Source organism: Camelus ferus, chromosome 3 (assembly GCF_009834535.1).
Source record: "Camelus ferus isolate YT-003-E chromosome 3, BCGSAC_Cfer_1.0, whole genome shotgun sequence".
Lineage (NCBI taxonomy): Eukaryota > Metazoa > Chordata > Mammalia > Artiodactyla > Camelidae > Camelus > Camelus ferus.
The window spans coordinates 106,807,974-106,832,036 of record NC_045698.1 but is presented as its reverse complement, the minus strand read 5'-3'; the positions used below and the strand labels follow the sequence as shown (position 1 = coordinate 106,832,036).

Genomic DNA, 24,063 nt, shown 5'->3' with positions numbered 1-24,063 from the left:
GAGCTAGGAGCAAGGATGCCTGACCTCCAATCTTCCAAGTCACAGCTCGTTTAATTACCCTCAGCGATAGATGCCATCACACCTCCTAGTCCAAAATGTGTGTCCGTTTCCTTCAATTGAGGACACAAAACTCACCAGTAGGTCTTGGGATGGAGTTGCAGTCTCCAGGAGTAGGGGTGGGCTGCATGGAGCCATTCCGATTCTTACCTTATTCACTGACCCTTGGACCCATGGCACAGATTTGCAAGATGGGCTGGCTTTGAGTTAAACCTCTGGTTTGAACTTGGCCCCACTGGATTCTAGATATGAATCTAAGCTGCCAGGGACAACGCACATAGGTGGGCCACACACCCACCCCCTCTTTGGCCCATGTCTACCACGTGCTAAGTCATGCAGAGCAGCTCTAAGGCCAGCTGGAACCTTCCCCAGGGAAACTCAGAGCTCACCCCATCTTTCTGTTCCCTTCCAGTGTACCCAGGTGGAGCCACGGTCTGGCCCCCTTCCTACTCCAGGAGGGAACGCTGGGAATATCCCCACTCCGAAGTGAACCCTGGCCCTCGGCCACCATCGCCTCACCACCACCAGACCCCAGCTGTGATGCCGGACCCCACTGGCCTCTATGGCGGCTTCCCCTTCCCGCTGGAGCTGGAAAACAAGCGAGCACCCCTCCCACCCCGTTACAGCAACCAGAACCTGGAAGATCTGATCCCCCCACGGCCCCCAAGTCCCCGGGAGCACCTGCTGGCCCCCTGTCTCAACGAGTACACAGCCATCAGCTACTACCACTCGCAGTTCCAGCAGGGAGGGGGAGGGCCCTGCCTGGCAGAGGGGGGCTACAAGGGGGTGAGCATGCGCCTCAGCCGGGCTGGGCCCTCCTACGCCGAGTGCGAGATGGGGGGTGGGCATCCCACAGGCCGGGGCCAGCCCCGGGCCCCCCCCAACTATGAGGGCTCTGACATGGTGGAGAGTGATTATGGGAGCTGTGAGGAGGTCATGTTCTAGCTGTCCTCAGATGGAAGGCAGGCGGGAGGCCGAGGACTTGGTATCTTCCTCTGTCTTGAAGGGAGTGAGTTGAGCATGGCTGGGAATGGAGGAGGTAAGCCCCCATACCCAGACCAGGCTGCCGGACCTTGAAATGTGCTCTTCCAGACTCCCAGCTAGTCCCTGAGGATGGAGGGAAGCTGAGGCCAGAGCTCCAGAAACAGCACTAGGGCCACCAGCAGAAATGGGGTGTGCAGAGCCATTATCCTGGAAACCCAGGAAAAACTGACTCCTGGGATGGGTAAGAGGCAGCATGTCTCACCAGTGGTCCCCCAGGAGGCAGGACATGAACTACTGGGCCGATCCTGTCCCACAGGTCACAGCTGCACTCAGGAGGCCAAGGTGGGCTCGTGCCTCGCAAGCAACCACCAAGGTGCTGGGTCACCAACCCTGGAGGGCAACAAGGTGTCCTCTTAGGGGCTGAGAGGTGAGCAGCAGGCGAGCGGGTACCACACATAGCCTGAGCACCCTGCCTTACTCACATGCTCACTGCAGAGTCGGCTCTGTGTCAGGCACTGTGCTAGGCATTGGCGACAAGGGGTCCCGGGGAGCATCACCTGGCCTCAGTCTCCTGGAGGTCCCACTCCTCTAATCTAATTCCAAGCACCTTGCTTCGCCTCTTTAAGTCATGTGACTTTGCACCAGCCAGGGCCTGCCAGGATCTGTGCAGCCCTGAACCGTCTTTATTAAAGAATTTAGACCTCATGGAACTCTGGGTTCTTCAGCCCAAGTTTCTCAAGCACTTTGGGCCAAAGGCAGGAAGGCCATCATTCTTCATTAAAAAAAAGTTTAGGCACTTTTCAAACTTGCTGTCTGGATGAGTTGTCCCAAAGGGATTTTTCTTCCCTAGACACAAGGAAATCAGAGCTCCCACGCAGAGAAGGGTGGAAGCAGGGAGCCAGACACGAGGAGTGTTCTTTCCTGCCCCTCCATCTCAGATGCTTGCCAATTTAAGTGTTACCTGCAACGACTCAACCCTATGCATGGAGGGTCAATGTGGGCACGTGTCTGCACGTGTGGGCGCCCATGTATAGGACATGTGTACACATGTGCAGGATGTATGTAGCCAGGAGTGGCAGGGACCAGAGACTTCTGGTGGCCTTGCCATTCCCTCCCCTGCTGATCCCTCTCTCTGGTCCACTGCCTTTTCATGTGTGTTGTTTCTGGAGACTGAAGTCAAAAAGAAGAGCAACAGAGACTCTTACCCATAGGGCTGCTGCTTACAGTGAGAGGGGGCTATGTGGGTGAGGGCATTGGTGTGAATGGTTCACGGCTGTGAGTGACAGTGAGTGTGAGTGATGGCATGCCTGGTGTCATCGGTCATTTGTTGTTGTTTTTTTTAACAATAAAATAATTTTTTTACTGTTATCTTCTGTGTTACTTAGGCTCTTTAGGGTTGGGTCAGGGGAAGGGCCCTTCCAATCTGAGGTCCATGGAATTTGGGAGCTGGAAGGGACCCTAGAGATCATTAAGCCCCAAACTTCACACACCTCACAAAATGGCTAAAATACGGAAGATGTGTTTTGTGTGTGTGTTACACACAGAGGAATGGAATACTACTCAGCCACGAAAAAGAATGAAATAATGCCATTTGCAGCAACATGGATGGACCTAGATATTATCATACTAAGTGAACTAAGAAAGAGAAAAACAAATATCATATATCACTTATATTTGGAATCTTAAAAAAAATTATACAAATGAACTTATTTATAAAACAGAAAGAGACCCACAGACAGAGAAAATAAACTTATGGCTACTAAAGGGGAGAGGGGGAGAGGAATAAATTAGGAGTTTGGGATTAGCAGATACAAACTACTATATATAAAATAGATGAACAACAAGGTCCTAATGTATAGTGCAGGGAACTACATTCAATATCTTGTAATAACCTACAATGAAAAAATATATATGTGTGTGTATGTATATATATATGGATGTATAATTGGATCACTATGCTGTACACCAGAAACTAACACAACATTGTAAAACAACTATACTTCAATTAAAAAAAAAAAAGATCGCTGAGACCTACCCCTGACATACAAAATCAGAACCTCTGGGGCTGGCCCAGGATTCTCTAATTCCAGTACAATTGTCTGTAGTTAGTGAACAAGTCTGCTAAGCAGCAGGTTAGTGAAAGGCCCAGGACAAGACATCAGGACTGCTGACCCCCAGCTCACACCCTTTGCACATCACACTGGTCAGGGAGAGGGGACTTAATATCACACATCTTGGGGAGCCAGCCCTCGACGCCCAGAGTCAGCCTGTGGTTGCTGCTCCACAGCTTGCCCTGAGGCCTAGCTGCATGTGAACGTCACCTGGCCCATGCAGGTCCTGCGGGTACAACACCGAGATGAAACAGTCCAGTCCCTGCCATCAGGCTCCCAATGCAGGTAGGCAGTGAAGGCACACCCACGTGAGGCACCACAGCAGACCGTGGCCCTGGGGTCAGACGGGCTTAGTTCCAAACCCGCTCTGCCACGCACTAACGTGGCCTCAGGCAGGTATGACAGGGCCTCTTGCTGTTCAGTAAAATGACAAGAGTAAGTAATGGCTACCTCATAATACCATTCTGAGGGATAAGTTCAAAGAGCTTACAGCAGCATAAACAATAAACGGTGACCATTATGCTAGGAAACAATGCAGGAAATCACAAACCATCTAGCCCAGTGTTGCCCAAATTTCTGTTGTTTGGCTTACCACTTTTATGATTTTCACCCTGACAGAATGACAGCTGTACTATTGTTTACTTAATATTTTTCTTTTAGTGTATTTAAATTTTTAAAAATATTTTATTCACCTTAAAATGATAATCTCCATAAACTAAAGGATCTTGAAGTTACATTCTTTTCTAGCACAAAGGTAAATACATAAACATTCTGGATTTCAAAATGACTGTCCAGGGCCCCCTAAATCATCTTTGGGAAACACGGATCTGGTCCATCTTTGTTCCCGATGCTCCTCACTCTGACGCCCACAGAGCAGAAGGGGTTTGCCTGAACCAGAACTTCACAGGGGTGAGACCCACATTCAGGTCTGACACAAGGCTAGGGGTCTCCCTACAATACCACCTGCTCTCATCCTGGATGAAGGAGCCTCTCTCCAACCAGCCCACCTCTCTCCAGACCAGGCCTCTCCTTTCCTTTGTCCTTCTGAGCCTGCACTGTCATGGATCAGTCACCAGAGGGCTCTCTGGGATCAAGAAGCAGAGCCACAGACGACAGGGATGTTTTCAGGGAAATCCTTCCATCTCAAGCCACTGAGGTTCTGGTTCCAAATGTCTTGAGTCTGACACAGCATAAAAGTGGCAGAGAAAGGCAGAGACCCAGGTCTCCTGTCTTGACCCAGGTAAAAACACTGGATGTTTTCACAGTTCACCATGACCATCCTCTCCACCTCCTCTTACTGGCACTTGCTACAGGACAGGTGCTGGGCGAGCACTTGGCATGCCTTATCTCATTCAGTCCTCATAAAAAACCCATGATATAAGTACTGTCATCTCTGTTTTACAGATGGAGGAACAGAGGCACACCGGAATTAAGTGGCTTGTAACTTACGGAAGTGACATAAAGTGAAGTTTCTCAGTTCATCAGTGACAGGGTCAGGATTCAATCTAGGGCTGCCTGACTCTAGATCTATGCCTTATATTTGGGTTCATGAAACCAATGATAAAAACAGGACATCAGAGGATTGAGGAACAGAAGGAAGCAGGATGGAGAGGCCTTAATCTAATGATCCAACTGAGTTCAGAGGCCAGGAATGCGACTGTCATTCTAAGTGGTATTAACAGCTGGAACGCCTGGATTTTGGGAGGTGGAGTCTACTCAGCCCCAGGGCTCAACTCCAGGCCCTCCTTGTAATCCTGCATCCAGTTCTGGGCCTGGATCTAAAAGCAACACAGAAACCTTGGGCATTGCTAGAGGAGGGCAGCCAGGAAGTGGTTGGCAGGGTGAAGACTTACAACCACATCCTGTGCTGAAGGGCAGCTGGAACCCACCAGGACCAAAAGCAAAGGAATGGTGAGATCGCTCCTCAGATAGGTGGCCAGCACTACTGCGCCATCACATGAGGTTTTCAAGGTCTTACAGAGGAGGTAGTCAGATCTTTCAGGAATCAGAGCAGTGCTCTAGAGGGACACACGTGAGGTCCCAGGGAGAAAACTAGAGCCATAGCTAGAGTCTCAGAAATTGAGTATCTGGGGGTGGAAGGACAGACAGAGCCAAACCACTCTCTTCTGGACTGAAGATTATGGAGATTCTAAAAGATAAAGGGGAAAAAAGATACAATATGTAAAGTTTTGCGATATGGGATGACTTGCCTGGGGCCCACACTAGCTCCGTGTAGAGCGGCTGACCCACAATCCTGGCTCCACACGATGAGTAGGGGAAACACCATCCTGCGCGGGCACCGGGCACCGGTGCTGAACAGCAGCCCACACCGCAGCACCTGCAGACGGGCTCTGGAAGTCCTTGGCGACTCAGCGAGCCCGACCTAAGGAGAGGCGCAAGCAGTGGCACTCTGTGAAGAGCAGGAACATTCTCAGGGACCAGGCTGGGGAAAGATAAGCCTTTAGAATTTTTTCATGATGCCTCAACAGCCCTACAGGGTCCAGCCAAGGAAAGTGTTTGGTTAGGTTGATATGAAACTCAAATATAGTGATGTCAACTCCTCCCAGGCCAGGACACCATTCTCTACTGAAGGAGATGACACTGAATTTAGTAACCAACCCATTCCAGGTACAGGATTAGCCCCACGGATAGGCACTGGGAGCTCAAGCCTGATTTAATCAACGCCACAAACAATGCATGATATAGGGAAAGTGGCCAAGTGGTCACATCTCTCCTGCATCACTAGGGAGGAGGCTAACCCAAGAAGCTGGCATTGCTGACAAGGAAGCCATCAATTCTGACACAAGTGGCCAGGGAAGGTTCTCGAGAGGAGCAGCCATCCGAGCTGGGCCTTAGAGTGGAGCTTCAGATTGAGCACAGGGAGAAGGGCCAGCTGGGCTAAGAGAAAAGCCCAAAGGGAGGGCCTGAAGGTCCTAAGTATTTGGGCAATGGTGGGTGGTCCTAATGGGTGGGAGGGGAGGGACTGTGGAGCACAGGGTCGGGAAAGCAGCCTGGGGTCAGAATGAAAGAGGAGGCAGGTGACCCAGACCAGGGCATGGAGATGTACTGTGTCCACTGAGGGATGTGAGGGGAGGGATGACAGAATCAGGTAAAAGGGATGTGGATCCTAGGGGCAAAGACATGAGGTCTGGACTCAGACACACCTGGCTCCACCATCTAGAAAATGTGTGATCTTGGGCAAGTCATTTAATTTTGTATGCCTCAGTTTGCAAAACAGGGATATTACAGATTGGAAAAAGAAAAGTACAGTTACCTCTAATTGCAGACAATGTGCCTGTCTACAGAGAAAATTCCAAGAATTTCAACCAGAAACTCATTGAACTACTGAGTGCAGAAATGTCATAAGATACAAGACTAACACTCAAAAATCAATTTCATCTCTATATACTACCAATGAACATGTGGAAACCAAAATAAAAAACACATTACCACTTATAATTTCTCCAAAGAAAATTAAATACTTAGGTATAAATCTAACAAAACATTTACAAGATCTGATAAGCAGTTAAAATAAAAAATAACACCACCATCAAATGCGGACAGGAATGCAAAGACACTGCATAATTTACACATTCCTGACGGAAATGTAAAATGGTACAGCCATCCTGGAAAACAGTTTGGAAATTCCTCTTAAAACTAAAAATGAACTTGCCATGTAACCCAGAAATTGCACTCCTGGACATTAATCCCAGAGAAATAAAAACTTATTTTCATGCAGAAACCTGTACATGAATATCCACAGCAGCTTTATTTGCACTAGCCAGACCTGGAAGCTATGCAGATTTCCTTCAGCAGGTGAATGGATAAGCAAACTGTGACATATCCACACCATGGAATACTACTCAGCAATGAGAAGGAACAAACAAATTACACATGCAACAACTTGGATGAACCTCAAGGAAATTATACTGAGTGAAAGAAGCCAAACTACACAAGGCTATATAGTGCATAATTCCACTTACAGAACAATTGAGAAGTAACATAATGATAGAGATGGAGAATAAACAGATTAGTGCTTGCCAGGGGATACGACTGGGGTCAGGGGTAGTACAGGGTGTAGGTGTGTCTATAAAGGGGTTGCATGAAGGAGTCCTGCTGGTGTTGGTACAGTTAAGCATCTTGATTATGGTGGTGGAAGCCACACATGATAAACCTGCTTAGAGCTGCACATAAAAACACACATATGAAGTGCACATAACTGGAGAAACATGAATGAGCACTATGGATTGTGCCAATGTCAATTTCCTGGCTCTATCATGTACCATAGTTATGCAAGCCATCAACACTGGGGGAGACCAAGTGAAGGGTGCACTGATCCTCCCTAGACATTTCTTCGCACCTCCCTGTAAATCTATAATTACTTCAAAATAAAAAGCTTAAATTTTTAAAGACCAAATTTTAAAAAGAGGAAAATTATTTGAACAAATACTTCACTAAAGAAGATAGACCAATGGCAAATAAGCCCAGGAACAGATGCAGAACATCACTAATCATTAGGCAATGCAAATTAAAATCACAATGAGGTACCACTACACATCCATTAAGATGGGTAAAACTGAAAAGACCACAGTATCAAGTGTTGGTGAGGGTGTGGAGCAAATGGAACTTTTATAAACTGTTGGTAAGAATCCTAAATGGTACAGCCACTTTAGAAAACAAATGTCCAGTATCCCATAAAGTTAGTATACACTTAATCATACAACCTCACAATTCCGCTCCAAGGTATTTGCCAAAGAGTAGTAAGTACATATGTCTACACAAAGATTTGTACATGAATATTTACAGAAGCTATATTCATAATACCAAAGACTGGAAAGCAACCCAAACATCCAACAACTAGTGAATGAATAAACAAATTATGGTTCAGCCATACAATGGAATATTATTCTGCAATAAAAAGAAACAAACTCCTGATACATGTCACAACATGGATGAGTATTAAAAGCATTATGTAAAGTGAAAGAAGCCAGAAAGGACCATATTTAATGTTCCATTTATATGACGTTCTAGAAAAGGCAGAACTAGAGACAGAAAAATCAGATCAGCTGTTTCCAAGGGCCGAGTGGTGTGGGGATGCGACTGACTGCAGAGAGGCACAGGGGACCTTTTGGGAGTAAATGAAACATTTCATATCTTGATTGGAAATGGTGGTCAGATGACTTGCATGCATTTGCCGAAACTCATCAAATTGTGCATCTAGAAACAGGTGACTTTCAGCATATGTAAAATATACCCCATTTTTTTTCAAAAAGAGGTCGAGACCAATGGCCAAGGGTCTAAAAAAGGGCATCAGTGGAAGACACACAGTTTCTTGGCCCGCATCTGCAGTGGTCTGGGTCTGAGGAAGCCAGCCTGCCTAGCAAAGAGCCCTAGATTTAGGGTCCAAATTCAATTCACTGTCACTCAGTTTCTGCCTGTGCAAGTGCAGTGGGCCTAACTTGAGGGCCTTGGTTACCTGGAAGGAGAGGCTACAGCCACAGGTATGGACAGGAGCAGGAATAAAAACGCCAAGAGGTGAACAGTTAAGAAGGGATTGAATGCTCTGCCCAAAGCAAGTGAGCAAGACAAGATTGGAATGAATGAACGTATCATCAAAGAGAGCAAGTAAAGCTGCTTCTCTCCAAATCTTGGTTTTCTTTAATTCAGCTAATATTTCATAAAATGCCTCATAAACCCTTCATGCCGGGTGCTTTATAACTGTCTCTCTAACCCTCTCAACAGTCCCTGAGGGTGGCCCTCCCTCCCGAGGCTGTAACAAGTGCCTAGGAAAGCACTTGGGTTCTGCAATCACAAGGCTTGCATGTGTATCCCAACACTGTCCCTTGCTGGTTGGTGTCCTGGAACAGTCATTGAATCCCTTTGACATCCCCTCCTCCCAGTTTCAGGTTCCAGTAGTAACACTGATCACTGAAATAGTCGTATTACTTTCCCAACCTTCCTCTCTCAGTAAATTGTTATGCTTCACCTGTGTTTCTTGAGGGCTCAGCTTTTAGACAAGTCTAATCTAGTAGCCAACAGAGATTAGTTTTCATATCATCTCGGGGACAGCTCAGGCGGCCTTGTTTTTCCTCCTACATGTGACAAAAAGGGAAGGGGAGTCATCTCTTGCACTGTCCTGAAATCAGTCTCCCCACTTCAAGAAAGTTGGGTGTTGCCTGTTCTATCAGTCAGAGTTCTTCAGAGAAACAGAACCAGTAAGATGGAGATACTCGTACATACATGTATGGGGAGGGCAGGGGAGAGGTTTCAAGGACTTATGTGGTGCGGTGGGGGCTGACACGTAGCTGGAAACACTCGGGCAGAAGCTGATGCTACAGTCTTGAGGCAGAATTTCTTCTTCTTCAGTGAAACCTGAGTTATGTTCTAAAGGCCCTTCAGCTGACTGGATGAAGTCCACCCGCATTTTGAGCACTTTCTTTTTATTTAAAGGCAACTGACTGTTAACATTAACCACATCTACAAAATGCCTTCACAGCAACACCTCAGTTAACGTTGGACTGAATAACTGGGTTGCTCAGTACAATCGCCCAGCCACGCTGACCCTTAAAACTAACCATCACACCTGTCCTGTGAGGTCATGCAATACCCACAGAGGGGGCTGAGGATTCCTACTCAAGTTTTCAAGAGAAGCAGGAGCAGACTTCAGAAGGGCAGGATTCTCTAACATAAAAATAACTACCTGGCTCCCTTCTTGGGGACTCTCAATTCCACGGATGGTTCTACTGTTTGCACTATTCTTCTGGATGAGCTCTGGGACATAAACTTGAAACATTTTGACCTAAAATCTAATAAAGGGATTGGAGTGACATTAAAAAAAAAAAAGTAAAAACAAAGACGCAGACTTCAACCTCTCGAAAATAAAAAATAAAATTCATTTATTAAGGAAAAATTTAACACATGATCCATGTGCAGAATCCCAAACAAGATCTTCTACAAGCTCCTGCAAAGCCCACATCTCTGCACTGTACCATGTGGGAAACACACATCTATGGAGACACAGAGCATACACAGGACTGTCTGGTTATCAAGACCTGCTGGACAGGAGTTTTTCATATTCCTCTTACTCACACATCCACTGACATATTTTACAATAGTCACATAATTTTACCGTTCAGTAAGACAAAATAGCTTCCGCAGCATTACTTTGACTGAAACAAAAGAACACGGCTTACAATAGGTACCCTCCACCTCACTCCCCCACCGTGACTCTGGCAACCTCATATCAGCACCATTTACGTCCCCTGGCCAGGAAAGGACACAGCGTCCCAAAGGATAGAGAAGAAATGCCACAGGCTGATATCAGAGAAAACAGCCTTGCAACCAGCAGAACCAATTGCCTAAAAGTATTGACCGTTATTTCAAAGACAAACCATACCCTCTCCTTTTCCCTGAATGGTCTCAGAGATGTGTGATGTCCTTTGGAAACATTACTTCTAAGGCAGACCTGGAGCCGACTCTGAATCACCAAGTCGTGCCACCTGCATTTTGTGTCTCATTTGTGAAAAAGCAGCTTGCGTTCTGACCGGGGCCGAGCTGGGGCTCGCCCTAACATCCAATCAGCCACGAGATACAGCCCGCTGACACAGATCCCCTTGGGGTGAGTGGTGAACAGAGGGAGCTGTAAACAGACATAAACTGAGACTGTCCACTTTCAAAAAACATGAGGTAAACATGTAGTGTTAAACAGAGAGGATATACTATATTTCAGGAGGGAGAGATTTAAGAAGAGAAAAGCAAGACAGGAGAACAGGGAGGGAGAAAAGATTTTCCTAATGTACCTGTGTGGGATCATCACTTTAACACAGCTGATAAAACTGCAAATTTTACCTTTCACAGGGGTAGAGAGGGAACAGTGAGCATCAGCCTGTGAATCTGGCTGGAGAGGTGAGCAATGGAGGAGGAGGGTGTAAGTGGCAGGTTCTAGGTGAAGACACGCTACATGGTCACATATCTCTAGCCAGGCTCTGTGCAGATGAAGGGCTCCTAGCAGCTGGATAGCAGCACAATATAAATATAAATAATGCCACTTGTGAAACGTACAACTTTTAGGTGAATGAAACAGAAGATGCCAGGTCATGCTGTGGCCAACAAGTACCTGCATTTAAGGAGAGGTATATCACCTATAGGGAGTTGGAAACCTGGTCCCAACAGTGGTATTTGCAGGAGAGAACAAGGGGCTCTGAGAAGCCATCTCCAGGCTGATGGGAATCTGGGGTTGCCCTGGGGAGCCTGGAGATGGACACAGAGCCGAACAGTACTGGGCCAGAAAACTCCTCGGTTGGCCTTTGGTCTGGCAGATGTGCCTCACACTCCTGAAAGGCCTTCTGCTGCTCCCTGATCAGTCATCTGAATACACTGGGGCTTCTTCACCAGGGACCAGAGCAGGGCCCAGGGAGAGGTGGGGTAGCTGGTCCCTAACAAGCACTGGAAAGAAACCAGGGAGGGCTCCCTGGCTGAGAAGCCCATGAATAGCAGAGGAGCAAGGGTTGACCCTTTACTTGACACCTAATCGCTGTGCAACCACACTCGCAGGAAGTTCCCCATGGGGTCCCCCTTGCCTGGGTCTCCTGAAGACAGGTGATCCGGCTATTAAAGCAGCAAAAGCATAGAAAAGCGATCAAACAGGGTGAAGCCCAGGCCAAACTGTCTTCCCGCAGTGCCAGAGCTAGAGCTGTCTCTCCTACACACGATGGTCCCTGGGCAGAGGCTCTGAAGCAACAGACCTGGAGCTGGAGGACCTCAACACTATGCTGTCCAGTCCTCAGTTCCCAGCATCACAGTCCCGATCTCACGACCCGCCTGGACAGGGCTGCTTCAAACAGCTCCCTGAGTGCACAGAAGCTCCACTGAGGATGCTGTGGGCAGGACACATGTCTGACTCCCTTCTGCTGGCCCACACCTTCTCACTGAAAACAACTCTGCTGACCACTGTGGAGAGACAACTGGAGCCCGGGCTCACAAACAGGAGATGACAGTTCTTGAACCCACTTCAGTAATTTCTAAGCCTGAGGCTTCAAAGGGCAAGGCCACTGCAACCTCCAGTTAGAGCCCTGGTCATTTAAGCACCCAGTAGTGACCACCAAAGAGCGGAGAGTGTGGATGAAAAGTACCATTTTCCTAAGGGAAACCAAGACAGCAATGATTGCATCTTTTGAAGTTAATAAATTATTAGATAGCTCAGGAGTCACTGCTATGAGAAAGTCTGGCTTTGGAACAGAAGAAAAAGAAAAAGCAGGGGCCACAGGAGTGGGTCACAGCCCTTAGGAGCTCTGGTGAAACACAAAAACAGAACCCGATAAAGTTGAGCTGCTCTCCCAGACTTTCAGGTACGTGAGAGCCTGGTGGCAGGGCTGGAGGACAGCAGGACCCTGTTACATGTGCATGAACACCTACACACACAGACACGTAAACCGCTCAAGAGATGGAGAATTAGTGAATGCTCTTCTGCAATCCTTCTCACACCGCGAAGGGAGGAAAGGCAGCCCAAACCAAGGCAATGCACCTTCCTCTGCCTTCTCTGCAGTTTGTTCCCAAACCTGAAGGCTGACCTTGAGGTGACTCAGCCCTGAGGCTATTTCTTTTCTGATACCCAGGGAGGCAAGCGGGGGGGGGGGGGAGGGGGGGTGAGCGGGAAGGGAAGAATAAGGGCACCATTAGTGTTCAGAACACAGGAGACCGAAGTCCCACCCAACCAAGTGGTTCCTTTAGAAATCCAGGTCCTGGAGGCAGCCGGAGGCGGGGCACTGTTTCCACCCCACCCTCCAGGAATTGTAAACAACCGAGCAACACTCTTAGTGTTGGATGCACACTGGCCTTATCTTCTCCACGGCAGGAGTCTGGAGGTCTTCCCAGCATGAGGGCAACCGGATGCAGCCATCCTGTTTGTGTGTCAAGGGCTGAGGCAGGGAAAACAGGCCTGAACGCACAAAACAACCATTTCATAAGTCTCCTGTGGGGAGAAACACACCCAATGTGGCCATCCTTCCCCTCGGCCTCGTGTGTCAGCATCTCCTGTGTCCCTCGTGTTTTCCCAGGAGGAAACCAGGCTGGTCTGTGGGGAGGCAGAGTCCGTGGCTCCCCACGGAGGTCCGCACATTGGTGATCCTGATTAAAACCCCTGGGGTACTCGGCAGAGGGTGCTGAAGGCCTAAGCAGACGTCTCCTGGAGGAAGGTCTTCTCAGCAGGAAAAGCTAAGGAAGGGTTTACTGAGAAAGGAACAATTCACAGTAACCCCAGATCTCGAGACAGAGTCTAAAAACAGAAGCTAATTTTAAATAAGATGTAAATATTTTCCATTTTGGCAGCACACGGTGTCTTCCAGGAGCTAGAGCTACTAAGAAAACAGTATTGTGACCCACATGAGGAATTTGGAGAAGAGAAGGTATTGTCCAGGGTCACAACAAGCCAGAGAGAACAAAGGCTAAAAAGTCCAGCTTTGGGGGCTGGTTTTAAACTACTAAGTAGGCTCCATTACTAGGTGGAGACTTGAATCAGTAGGAGAATACTGAGGTAAAATATTTGGGAGAGAGATAAGAGATAGGCCCGGCTTTGTAAAGAGGGGCATTCCCTCTTACTTCACGTAGGCCTGGCCCAGGAAAGGGGAAAACATGAAGTTGGAGACATGAAAAATTGTAAATAAAGTGAGCTGTGCAACAGGAATAAATTGGCTGAGGGGTTAGGAGAGAGGCAGGTAGTAAGGGAGGAGGCACAATCAGGGAAAAGAGTTGAAAAGTTCTGGGTTAAAGTAAGTACAAATAAACAGTGATGGCACTGCCATAAGAGGTACCTCCCACGGAGCTGCTGTCCACCCTTTCAGCTGCCCTCAACCCTACCTGGCCCACGGTACCCTGGTGCCAGGTAGAGGGGTTCCCGCATGGCAGCCTGGCCTTTCCCCAGAACCTGGACCCTACCTGAGGCTCTGGGGCCAGGTGCTGGGGAACATACAGGGTGCCGTGGGATGATGCAGGGAATGCACCGAGCCCGCTATGCAAAGGCACTGGTGGAGTTGATGAAGATGGGAGCGTTGCTTGGCTGGATCAGCTCGTAGATGGCCACACACGTCCCCACCACAAAGCCCACGAAGCCCAGGATGCTGATCAGGGCGTCCTTGATGATGGTGAGGGGGCTCATGCCCTCTGAGTAGTAGGTGGCGATCTCCAGGAGGGGCGGGATGATGAGGGCCAGGGCACTGCTGCTCACGGAGCCCACCAGGGAGATGACCAGGTCCAGGCGGGGGATGAGGATGGCCAAGATGCCTGCGGGAGAGAGGACATTCCTGTTCACGACTGCCCACAGCTGGAAGAGACCTCCTCACCATTTCGCAAATTTAGCCAGTGTCCTTCTTACAGAATGCAGAGCTCCAAGGAAGCTTAGACATCATCCAGTCCAATCTCTCATTCCGCAGATGAGAAAACAGATGTTTGGAGATGTGGCATGACCCAGCTCTCATTGCAAGGACTGGGACTGGAACCTACATCTCCCAGCTTTTCCCACTACAGTACTTGACTTCCATCTTCCTGAGGAAAAGGAATCAAATACATTCCAGGGCAGTCTGGTCCTACCAACGAGAGCGAGTGTGGAGCAGAAAAGCAGGCAGACCTTTTCTGAGCGATGGCTCATCTTCTTACAGCTAAGGGTACCTCCAACACAAACCTCTCTGATTTGACTAGCAATAAATGAAATAGGGAAGGAAACCCCTCCTTCTTCTGGAATGATCTCACATAAATCCCACTGCAAGGAGCGTTTTCATACAAGGAAAGAAGAAGCAGGTCTGTGTGCAGGCTGACCTCGATGACCATGTCCCTGTGTAGGACAAGCTGGTGGCTCCCACCTGAAACTCAGCCCTGGGTGTATGTGAGGAAGATGGCACTGATGATAAACATGAATGGCAAGCTTCGTGAGGAAATGCCAGTGGCTTCCACAGCACACCAACGCCTGCACCACTGTCCAGCTGGCCAGACGGTGCTGTTTAAAACCAAGAGGAGGAGGCTCCACTGATCACACTTATTCTAGTGCCCCCTGCTCCCACCTAACTCAGCTCTCCACTGAGGGGTGAAGGCCAATGTTTCACAACTTTATTGAGGATATTGGGCTCTGGAATTAAGCACTTGTGTTTGATCCCGGGCTTTGCCTTCAGTGATACACGGCTGCTATCCCAGTTTTCCTGTTGGCAAAATGGGGATGCTTAAAGCCCCTATGTCACAGAGATGTCATGATGGTCAAAGGAGGTTAGAAAGGCACTCAACAAAAGGCCTGGTGTACAAGAGGCACAGGATACAGTTAACACTGTCATCACCAGAGCACATTGTGTCGCTTGTGGAAAGTGCATCATTAATTCATTAGTAAGCAAATGTATTTGGATGAATTGTCTTCTCCACTGCCGGGCTCCACCTGGATATCCTGAGCACTGACACAGTAATCCAGGGCACATCTATTACCTTGCTGATCCCACGAGAGACTTACCCCTGGACACAGGGGTTTCTGTTCTGACTTCATTTCATAAAGCAAAAATGTAGTCAAACTGCTCTGAGGAAGGCGCCACGCTGGGGAGCGGCCAGAACATCTTAATCCAATGTAGCTGATTTTATCCTTCAGACAGACTGTCTAAATTGATCGCTGCTTCTTTGGCTGAGCACCAGACCCAAGAAGCGGGTTGCATTTAGAGGCCGGGATTTAACAGAAACACTTACTCTTTTTAAAAATTTTTTAATTTTAATTTTTTCCTCTTTAATATATTTTCATTGAAGTAAACAAACTTATGGTTGCCAGAGGGGGAAGAGAGTGGGAAGGGATAAACTGGGAGTTCGAAATTTGTAGATACTAACCAATACATATAAAATAGATAAACAACAAATTTATACTGTGTAGCACAGAGGAACAATTTAAACTGGAATACCACTCCCCGCAGTAACAAGGAGGCATGTGGGAACCGAGGTTTAGCGGAGTCCTGTCACCTGTCTCACACTTACTCTGCAGCCGTGTTGTCTGATAAGCCCACAGTCACCAGCTATTCAAGTTTAAATGAATTCAGTTCCCCATTCACACTGGCCATACTGCAAAGATTCAACAGCCACCTGTGCCTAGTGGCTACTGTCCTGGACAGCACAGACCCAGAACACTTCCATCATGGCAGGACACCTACTGTCTAGTGGACGGCACTGGGAAGTGTCCACTCACTGGGCTGAATTTGCCTCGGCTCCATGGGGACATAATTCCACAACATTATTGTCATCCCCATGGAAAGAGAGGTCTGAAGAGGTTAAAGGACCGAAAGTGACAGAGCTGGGACTAGAATCCAGGACCTCCAGCCCCTGGTACAGTCACATCAGAAACCTGATGAGGAAGAAAATACAGAATTATATGCACAGAGGAGGAAGGACACAGCATCTGGCTGATGAGCAGAAAGATTCTGTCTGTGAAGAACTAGGGGAGGCAGGTATCAGGTTAGCTTTCCCAGGGCTGCACCACAATCGTTTGGTAGAGAATAGGGTATACAGTCAGCCCTGATCCTTCTCTGCTTTGTAAAGGACACCAAACAAGGGTTATGAAGCCTGATAACAAAAGGGGATACAGAAAAAAATGAGTCTCAGATCTGCCTTTGCCGTCCAGGGTTTTACAGCCTGGGGGCGGTCCTTCCTCTTTCTTTCTCCTAGTATTCAACCATCATGGCAATAACAACCTGACTGCTGAGAAGCCTTCAGAAAGTCTACAAAAAGTATATGCTTTTAACTTGCTTTGCAAGTTAAAAATAGTCTGTTTCAGCCTTTAGCTATTTCTAAATAAAGAGTTGGTGATATCCGTTAAACCTTCAGTGTCGAATCTGGGGAAAAGCTGTAAGTGTTTATAGGCTGATGACAAAATGGTGTTCTCATCATAGATAACCTAACACTCAATAAGAGATGATCTGCTGTATGGCTTGGAATAAGACACTTGCCCTCTCTGGGGTCTGGGTCTCTCTTTGCCTAATGCTTAACCACATAGTGCTGGCTCGTAGATGTTCTGATTTGAGTGAGTAGTGGGGTGGAAACAGAGAGGCAGCCATCAGACCAGCCGACCCACACCCAGGAGAGGCTGGTACAGGAATGTGATTAAACATACAGGCTCTGGACTCAGAACCTAGAACTCAATCCCAGCTCCACCAGTGACCAGTCAGTTACTTAACCTCTTTAAGACTCATATCCCCTACTGCTACAAAGGGGATGGTCAAATGGGATCATTGACGTAAAGAACTTGGAGTCCTATGCACATAACAAATGTTTCATAAATATTAACAAACAGAATCACCCGTCTCTGCTCAGTAGTATGCTGAGTGTGATCCGAGGGGAAAAATGATGATCCCATGATAAGCCTCAGTTCATTCACCCGTGTCGTTAAGGTGACTGTATTACACTGGACAATCGGTCAAGTCAGACTCAACTGTGCAATTTTAAGGAACAACACAATGCAGATTCAGTCACTTAAGAATATGTCCTGGGATATGTCCCTCAACTCACTGCCAACTGGGAAGCACCGTGTGCTGTTCCAGAGGGGCACAGCAGAGGGATGGGATTCTACTCTTAGAAAATGTGATTGGGCCAAAAACATAGCTTCTCGTCCACCTGGTTTTGTATCGTTAAAGGGAGTGTGAGTTATTCCTCCTGGTCCCTAGGATGCTTCAGTTCACTCAGGAGAATGGAGGCCTTTATCAGACAATGAGCCCCAGGAGGAGGCCTGCCTGGCCCCTCCCGGTTCTGAGAGTCTGTCCTCTCCTCTTCCTCTCTCACATTGGCCTGGAGGACAGATGGGCACTTCACGATAAGAGTTCAGTGAAGTTACATGTGTCTCCACTCCGATAAGAATTAAGTGAAAACAGAAACAGAAGCTGATGTGATCAGAATCTTTTCTCAGATTGGAGGAGATGTTCCATTTCACCATGGCATTTCAAGAGCAATCTAAAAACTTGTACTTCCTTTTTCTATAACAGACATACAAGATAAGTATGCTTAACACAAATGTCCTTAATAGATATATTTTTTAAGGGGCAAAACCTTTCTCTTAAAGCCAGGACCACAGGGCTGCAAAGGGAGGACCCTCTTCCTGTCCTAGCTGGACCGGATACACAGCTGAACCCTAAACTCTGACATTGGAGAAAGATAATGGGGGGAGAAGGCAGGAAGAGTGAGCCTCCCGCTAATACACTAGGGGAAGAGGAAGAGAAAGGGACCCAAACCAAGGGCTCAATAGCCAAGATATCTGCTTGCCACCAGGCAAAATGGGGCAAACTAGTTTTAATAGTTCCAGAGGTGGGACTCGGGTACTTAGGAAAGGTATGGGAGCAACTAAAACCTCTTCCAGCACTAAATGTCTTTATTTCATGAGTTAAAGGCCTCTAGAAGAGAAACTCAAGGGGGCAGAGATCTGAGGAAGCAGCCAACTGGGAACACCCTCTCCCAACTCCCCCACAAAAAAAAGCACCTCCCAAAAAAGACAGCAGACTCCTCTCAGGCAGTTCCACAGCCCTCCACAGCAGCCTAGCTGTGGCATGTACAGAAAGGGGGTACTGAGGACAACCAGACCACATGATTAGGCAAGAGGCTCCAATGGTATTACAAAACATCTTCCCGTTGGGCTAAGAGATCTGAAAATATGACCTTTTAACTGCTGAAACAGCACAAGGCCAACGGCCAGGTTCAGAAGTGACTGGGATTCTGGAGCCTGTGGTTTTAGACCAGCAACAGAAAGAGCTGACTTCTGCACAAGAGAAGAGAAAGCACTTAAGAGAAAACAAGCACACACTGACAGAAATGGCTTGAACACTTACATCTCCTGTGTCCAGAAGTGCTTTCTCCTGTTTATTAAGATCAATGCTGGCATAGCCCACCTGTGTGACTCTTAAATGGCTAGAAATCTGCCTTTAAAATTAATGTCTCGGACAGAACATATAATTTCATTTAATGGGAGTATAAATTTAGAAAAATACAAAAGCCACGCAACCTATATGTCCATCATTAAAGGAGTAGTTTAGCAAATATGATCCCCTAATAAAATGGAATATCACATGGTCACAAATATATTTACAAAAGATATGTATATTCATGATGTGATTTTTAAATAAAACGCGAAGGACAAGGTTACGTGTATACTATGATTGCAACTATTTGTAAAAAGCATCCATGAGAATTAACACAGAAGATAAAATGCAAAAAAAAAAAATTTAAGTCAGTGGGATACTGGGAATTTCTTCTTCACTTATTCCAGATCTAGACGTTCTTCAAATGTTTTTATATTAACTTTCTCTTTTCGAGCAATATTTTAGTAGAAACTAAAAATTAGGCTCAAAGTCGTAGTTAGGCATGAAGGCAAGCGTAGGGATCAGATCCCCTTGGTCCCTTACAGCTGAGGCCCTGTGACAGCTCCCGCGGTGGGGAAGGGGGCACAGTGCGCAGCTAACAAATGCTGCTGTCCTTTTACTTTGTAGTTGCAAGACTGAGACACCTGAAAAACCAAAAAGAGTTGAGAAGCCACTATTTGGACTTGGAAGCTTCATGCTCGAAAGTGTATGGCTGCTTGGAATGTTTTACATTCCAGCCTAAACAGGCTTCTTAACTGAGATGGTTTTATTGTTACTGCATCTTCAACAATAGGTTTGTGCCATTCTCATACTTAACTGAAGTAAATCGTTTCATGTGGCAAATGGCACAGAGAATCAGTACAAATCTCTGAGGGACAGGTTAGTGCCTCAAGGAATCCAAAGAAACTACTCTTTCTACACCTCTGGCCTCCCCCAGGTGGAGCCAGCTGCTCCAGCTTCTTTTACACAAAACTCTGGACATAAGGTGAGCTGCTCAGTCTGCGTGTCCACACATATGGGCTGGAAGTAAATACTGTCCCATATAAAACCAGAACAAAATAAGCACCAATCTCTGATGTGCGTATTTTCCCGTCCTCTCCTCTCCAGTAGCGTGAAATTGAGCATCAAAAAGTAGACACAACCATCTTTAGGGGATGGGGAAGAGTGGTAAGAAAGTTGAATTCCAAGTGGAAAAAAAAATGAGGCTGGACCAAATTCTCCTGCTTCCCTTGGACATGGAGGGTGAGGAAGAGGAAGAAAAGTTGGGGAAAAGACAAAAAAAATCCCAAATATCAGTAAAACAAGCTGCCATTAAAGTTTATGGGAATAACTGAAAACAATCAGCTATATCAAAGATCTAAAAGCATATGCCAATTAACCTTCTGCAAAAGGATCTGAAGGTACAGAGAAACAAAAACAAAATGAACTCACATAAATGCAATTAAGTTGGTGCTATAGTGAAATGTATCTCCTGAATCCCACAGTCACTTCAAAGTCTCCAGGGAAAGCAAGAGAAGCTGAGTACTCAGAGATGAAGAGGCTGCACCCTTTAATAGGATGACACTGCAATGCTAAGTCACAACAGATCACAGAAGAAGGGGAAAAACAACCCAAAGCACTTGAAGATCAAAAGCAGCTTGTGCCCTTTGAGCGTCATACTGTAGGAGGGAGGTGAGACCCACAGACAGTGCTAGGAATAGCGGAGCGAAAACCAAGAGGCATCTAAGGATAGCAATGATGTCTATGAATCAGAGACTGCTGGCTCCTGCAGGGCTCAGTGGAGAGGATCCTGGCAGGAAGTGAAACATATGCTCCTGAAGGCTGAGCCAGGCTTGAGAAGAAATCGGGGCAGTGAGAGGAGTCAGGGCCAGCTCGCCGCTCCAGTTCTTCTGGCAGGCACAGCACATTTTACCCAGAAGACCTAATTTCTCTAGAGGAACCACTTTGAAACAAAGCCCATTATTTGAACTATCCCTGTCCTTTCTTCCAACACCCCCTGGATTCAAGAATTGGGGCCCTGAGGTTTGACCTTATGAAGACTTGTCACATGGAAACTGTCTCCTCAATACTCAGACTTAACCCATTCACAGAGGAAACATATGCATTTGATCAAAGTATCCAGAGTTGCCAGCAGGATTCAGGAGTAAAATTGAGAGTCCAAGCATCCTATCTTATCACACATTAAGTTAATTTACTAGAAAAGTAAGGTAGCTCACATTCCTTTCTTTTCAGTCGCTCTAGGGCAGCAGTGGCCTGCAGGCAGCCTAGGTCACTGGATCAGTTGCAGAGTGGGTTGTTTTATAAGCTGGTCTAGAAGGGAGCTGGAAGGGTGGCCAAATACAGGCTATAAGAAATCAGATTCTTGGTTTCCATCAGCTCCCTGGGGCTGGAGAATCCAAGGTGTCCACCCTTTGCCCCGCTTCTACCCAGGTCCTCTCTGTAAGACATCTTCAGCAGGAGAGCTGCCCAAGATTAAATCAGAAGATCAAGGGAAGGCCCTTTGTTCCTCATCTCCAGTCAGTTCTTTCTACACAGATCCAGGATGCTGAACTTCCACCTACTGTCCTAGAAGTAATATGAGGTAGACAACTGCAGGTGGCCCAAGGAGGTCCATTCTGGGATGGGCGCTAGTCTGCGCCCCACGTTTGCTGTGGTGGAAGGAAAGGATGACAGCCTCTTGCCAGCGCTGCTCTTGCTAACAGGCAACCAATACAGTCATTTCTGACTTTCCAGACAATGAACATATGCTAGATAACTTTCACATCATTTATCCCTAAAACACTCCATTTTGGTTCAATCAAAAAGTCATACAGACCTATATTTATTCCAAAAACTGGGAACTTTTCCAGAAGCTTGGACTGGATAATTTAAGGAAAATCCCAATGAAGTCTTAATATGATAAGCAAAGATGTTTCTTTTCCCAAAAGAATAAAATAAAATAAAATAAAAGCCCAATATAGTAAAAAAAAAAAAAAAAAAAGACATCTCTAATTCAAGCATTTCAATTTGGAAAGAAATTTTAAAATTACCTAGAAATTTAAATTAGATATTATAGACCAATTTATTCAGAGGTTCTCTATTCTATCAACTCACAGAAGATGCCCCTCCCCCCAAAAGAAAAATTTATTTTTATTTTTAAATTTATACTAGTTTTAACCAACAGCAAATAGGGTGATATCGCTAAACTCATACTCCTGGGTGTATGGTCAGGGAAGAGGAATAAAACACAAAGTGATAAATCAAACACCTGGGCTAATCAATAAACATTTTCTAAGAAACATTTAGTAAGACCAAAACCCCAAAATGTCTAGAATAGTATCAAACAGTCTCAAAATGAAATCCAAGGAACAGACTATCACCCTGGAAACAAAATTATTTGAAAAAAACAAATAAATATAAACCCACTACCAAAGTAACCTATAGTCCTCATTATGCATATGGGTTAAACAGCTTTCTTTGAGACTTAAGCCGTATTTCATATGTAACAGTCACTGCACATGTTTACTATGAATTACGACCATCGCCATCACATTTTAGGCCACATCTATAAATAAACCACTGCTCTCATTCCAGCGTCCTTTAGAGAACACCCATAATCAGTTCACTCCCTCTGTGGATGTGCCTCAACTGTGAAACTGAGACGGCGCACCAAGTTTCCTGTTCACAAAACACTGGCCGTTTCACTACAACACAAGCTCTCGCTCGTGAAAGCCCCAAGGACTAGGTGCCCTCTCAGAAAAAACAGACCAGGCAATGACCTGGTCTTCTACTCACACGTCAGGCAGACCAGCATGGTGCGCACGGACAGGTCTATCAGCAGCTCACAGTGCTCGGGCACACGGGCCACGAAGAAGGGGACGATGATCTCGGCTGGGACGTAGAATTGGAGGGCGTAGGTGAAGAAGATGCCAATGGAGTAGAGCAGCTTAACCGACTGGTACAGCCTGCAGAGAGAGCCGAGACACAATCAGAGCCACTCCATGTGCTCATACACCAGCAGTGAGAGTGCAAAATGGTCCGGTGGCAATTTGGCTATATGCATCCAAGTTACAAATGCACGTGTCCTTTCGACTGAGCAACTTCGGGTCTAGGGATTTATCCTGTAGATACACCTGCACGTGCGCGTATCAACTTCTGTTAAAAATATGTTGCTACAGGGGTAGGGGAATAGCTCAGTGGTAGTAAGCATGCTGGAGGTCCCAGGTTCAATCCCCAGTACCACCATTTAAAGAAAAAAAATTTTTAAGGTCACTGCAGCATCATTTAAGTCTTAAAGACTGAAAAGAGTTTAAATTTTAATCAGTGGGGAACCAGCTAAATAAATTACAGCACTCCCATACAGCTGTTAAAAAGGAAGAGACAGAATTCCAGGTACTAATACAGAACTAGCTCCATAAAATGCTATGAAAAGAAAAAACCATGAAGCAGAATAGTGTCAACAGTGCACTACCAACTGTCCAAGAAAGAAAAAAGAGGGAAAAACACTCCCCCTCATACACACACATGCATGTGACATTCTTACATACATCAAATCTCTCCAGTAGGAAACACAAAAAAATGGTAATATGGTTGCCTCTGAAGTGGAAAACTGTAGAACTGGGAACCTGGAGAGGCAAGTGGAAACTTCACATTTCTAGTATGCCTTTTTTGAACATTTACAAACTTTTCCACAGGTATACATCCTCTCAAAAATAAAAACAATTAAAAACACAAATTAAATGCAACAAGCCTATTTATAATCCTTTCCATCCAACACATTGCTCCCTAGAATCAGATGGCGACCACACATGACCAAAAGGCAGGACCACAATCCATTTTCCCACTCCACCATAGCCACCATCCTACCACTGCTTCATGGGCAGCTTCTCAGGGAGACTGTCAGTCATCATAGGATAGCTCTGTCTTATCCCAGGCCTAGGACTGTGCAGAGTAGAAAGTAAGTCTGATTGATAAGCACTAGTTTAATGATCTGACATCATCATTAAAGAGAAAGTCACCTTGCTCCTAAGCAAAGCCCTACTTCAAACAAGACTCTTGTACATAATGGAGCGAGAAACAGT

General features: G+C 46.4%; 2 protein-coding genes across 6 annotated transcripts in view; one reads left to right on the top strand and one right to left on the bottom strand.

Annotated features, from left to right (window-relative positions):
• The window catches only part of FAT2 (FAT atypical cadherin 2), a 70,641-nt gene extending 68,232 nt beyond the window's left edge, over nucleotides 1–2,409 (top strand). Inside the window, exon 24 of the mRNA XM_032477149.1 lies at nucleotides 470–2,409. Within this exon, the coding sequence (XP_032333040.1) occupies nucleotides 470–1,002 (533 nt within the window). The 3' untranslated portion in view covers nucleotides 1,003–2,409. The remainder of the gene's footprint in view (nucleotides 1–469) is intronic.
• A 7,615-nt stretch (nucleotides 2,410–10,024) lies between these two features.
• Nucleotides 10,025–24,063, bottom strand: part of SLC36A1 (solute carrier family 36 member 1) — a 43,627-nt gene continuing 29,588 nt past the window's right edge. For 4 of the 5 annotated variants that reach the window (XM_014567259.2, XM_032477145.1, XM_032477146.1 and 1 more), the window contains 2 exons: nucleotides 22,778–22,947; nucleotides 10,025–14,429 (listed from right to left, as the gene is read on the bottom strand). In XM_014567259.2, the coding sequence (XP_014422745.1) occupies nucleotides 14,158–14,429; nucleotides 22,778–22,947 (442 nt within the window). In that variant the 3' untranslated portion in view covers nucleotides 10,025–14,157. Of the gene's footprint in view, nucleotides 14,430–22,777; nucleotides 22,948–24,063 lie in introns of those variants that run through there. The other variant, XM_014567269.2, reaches the window with a different exon arrangement.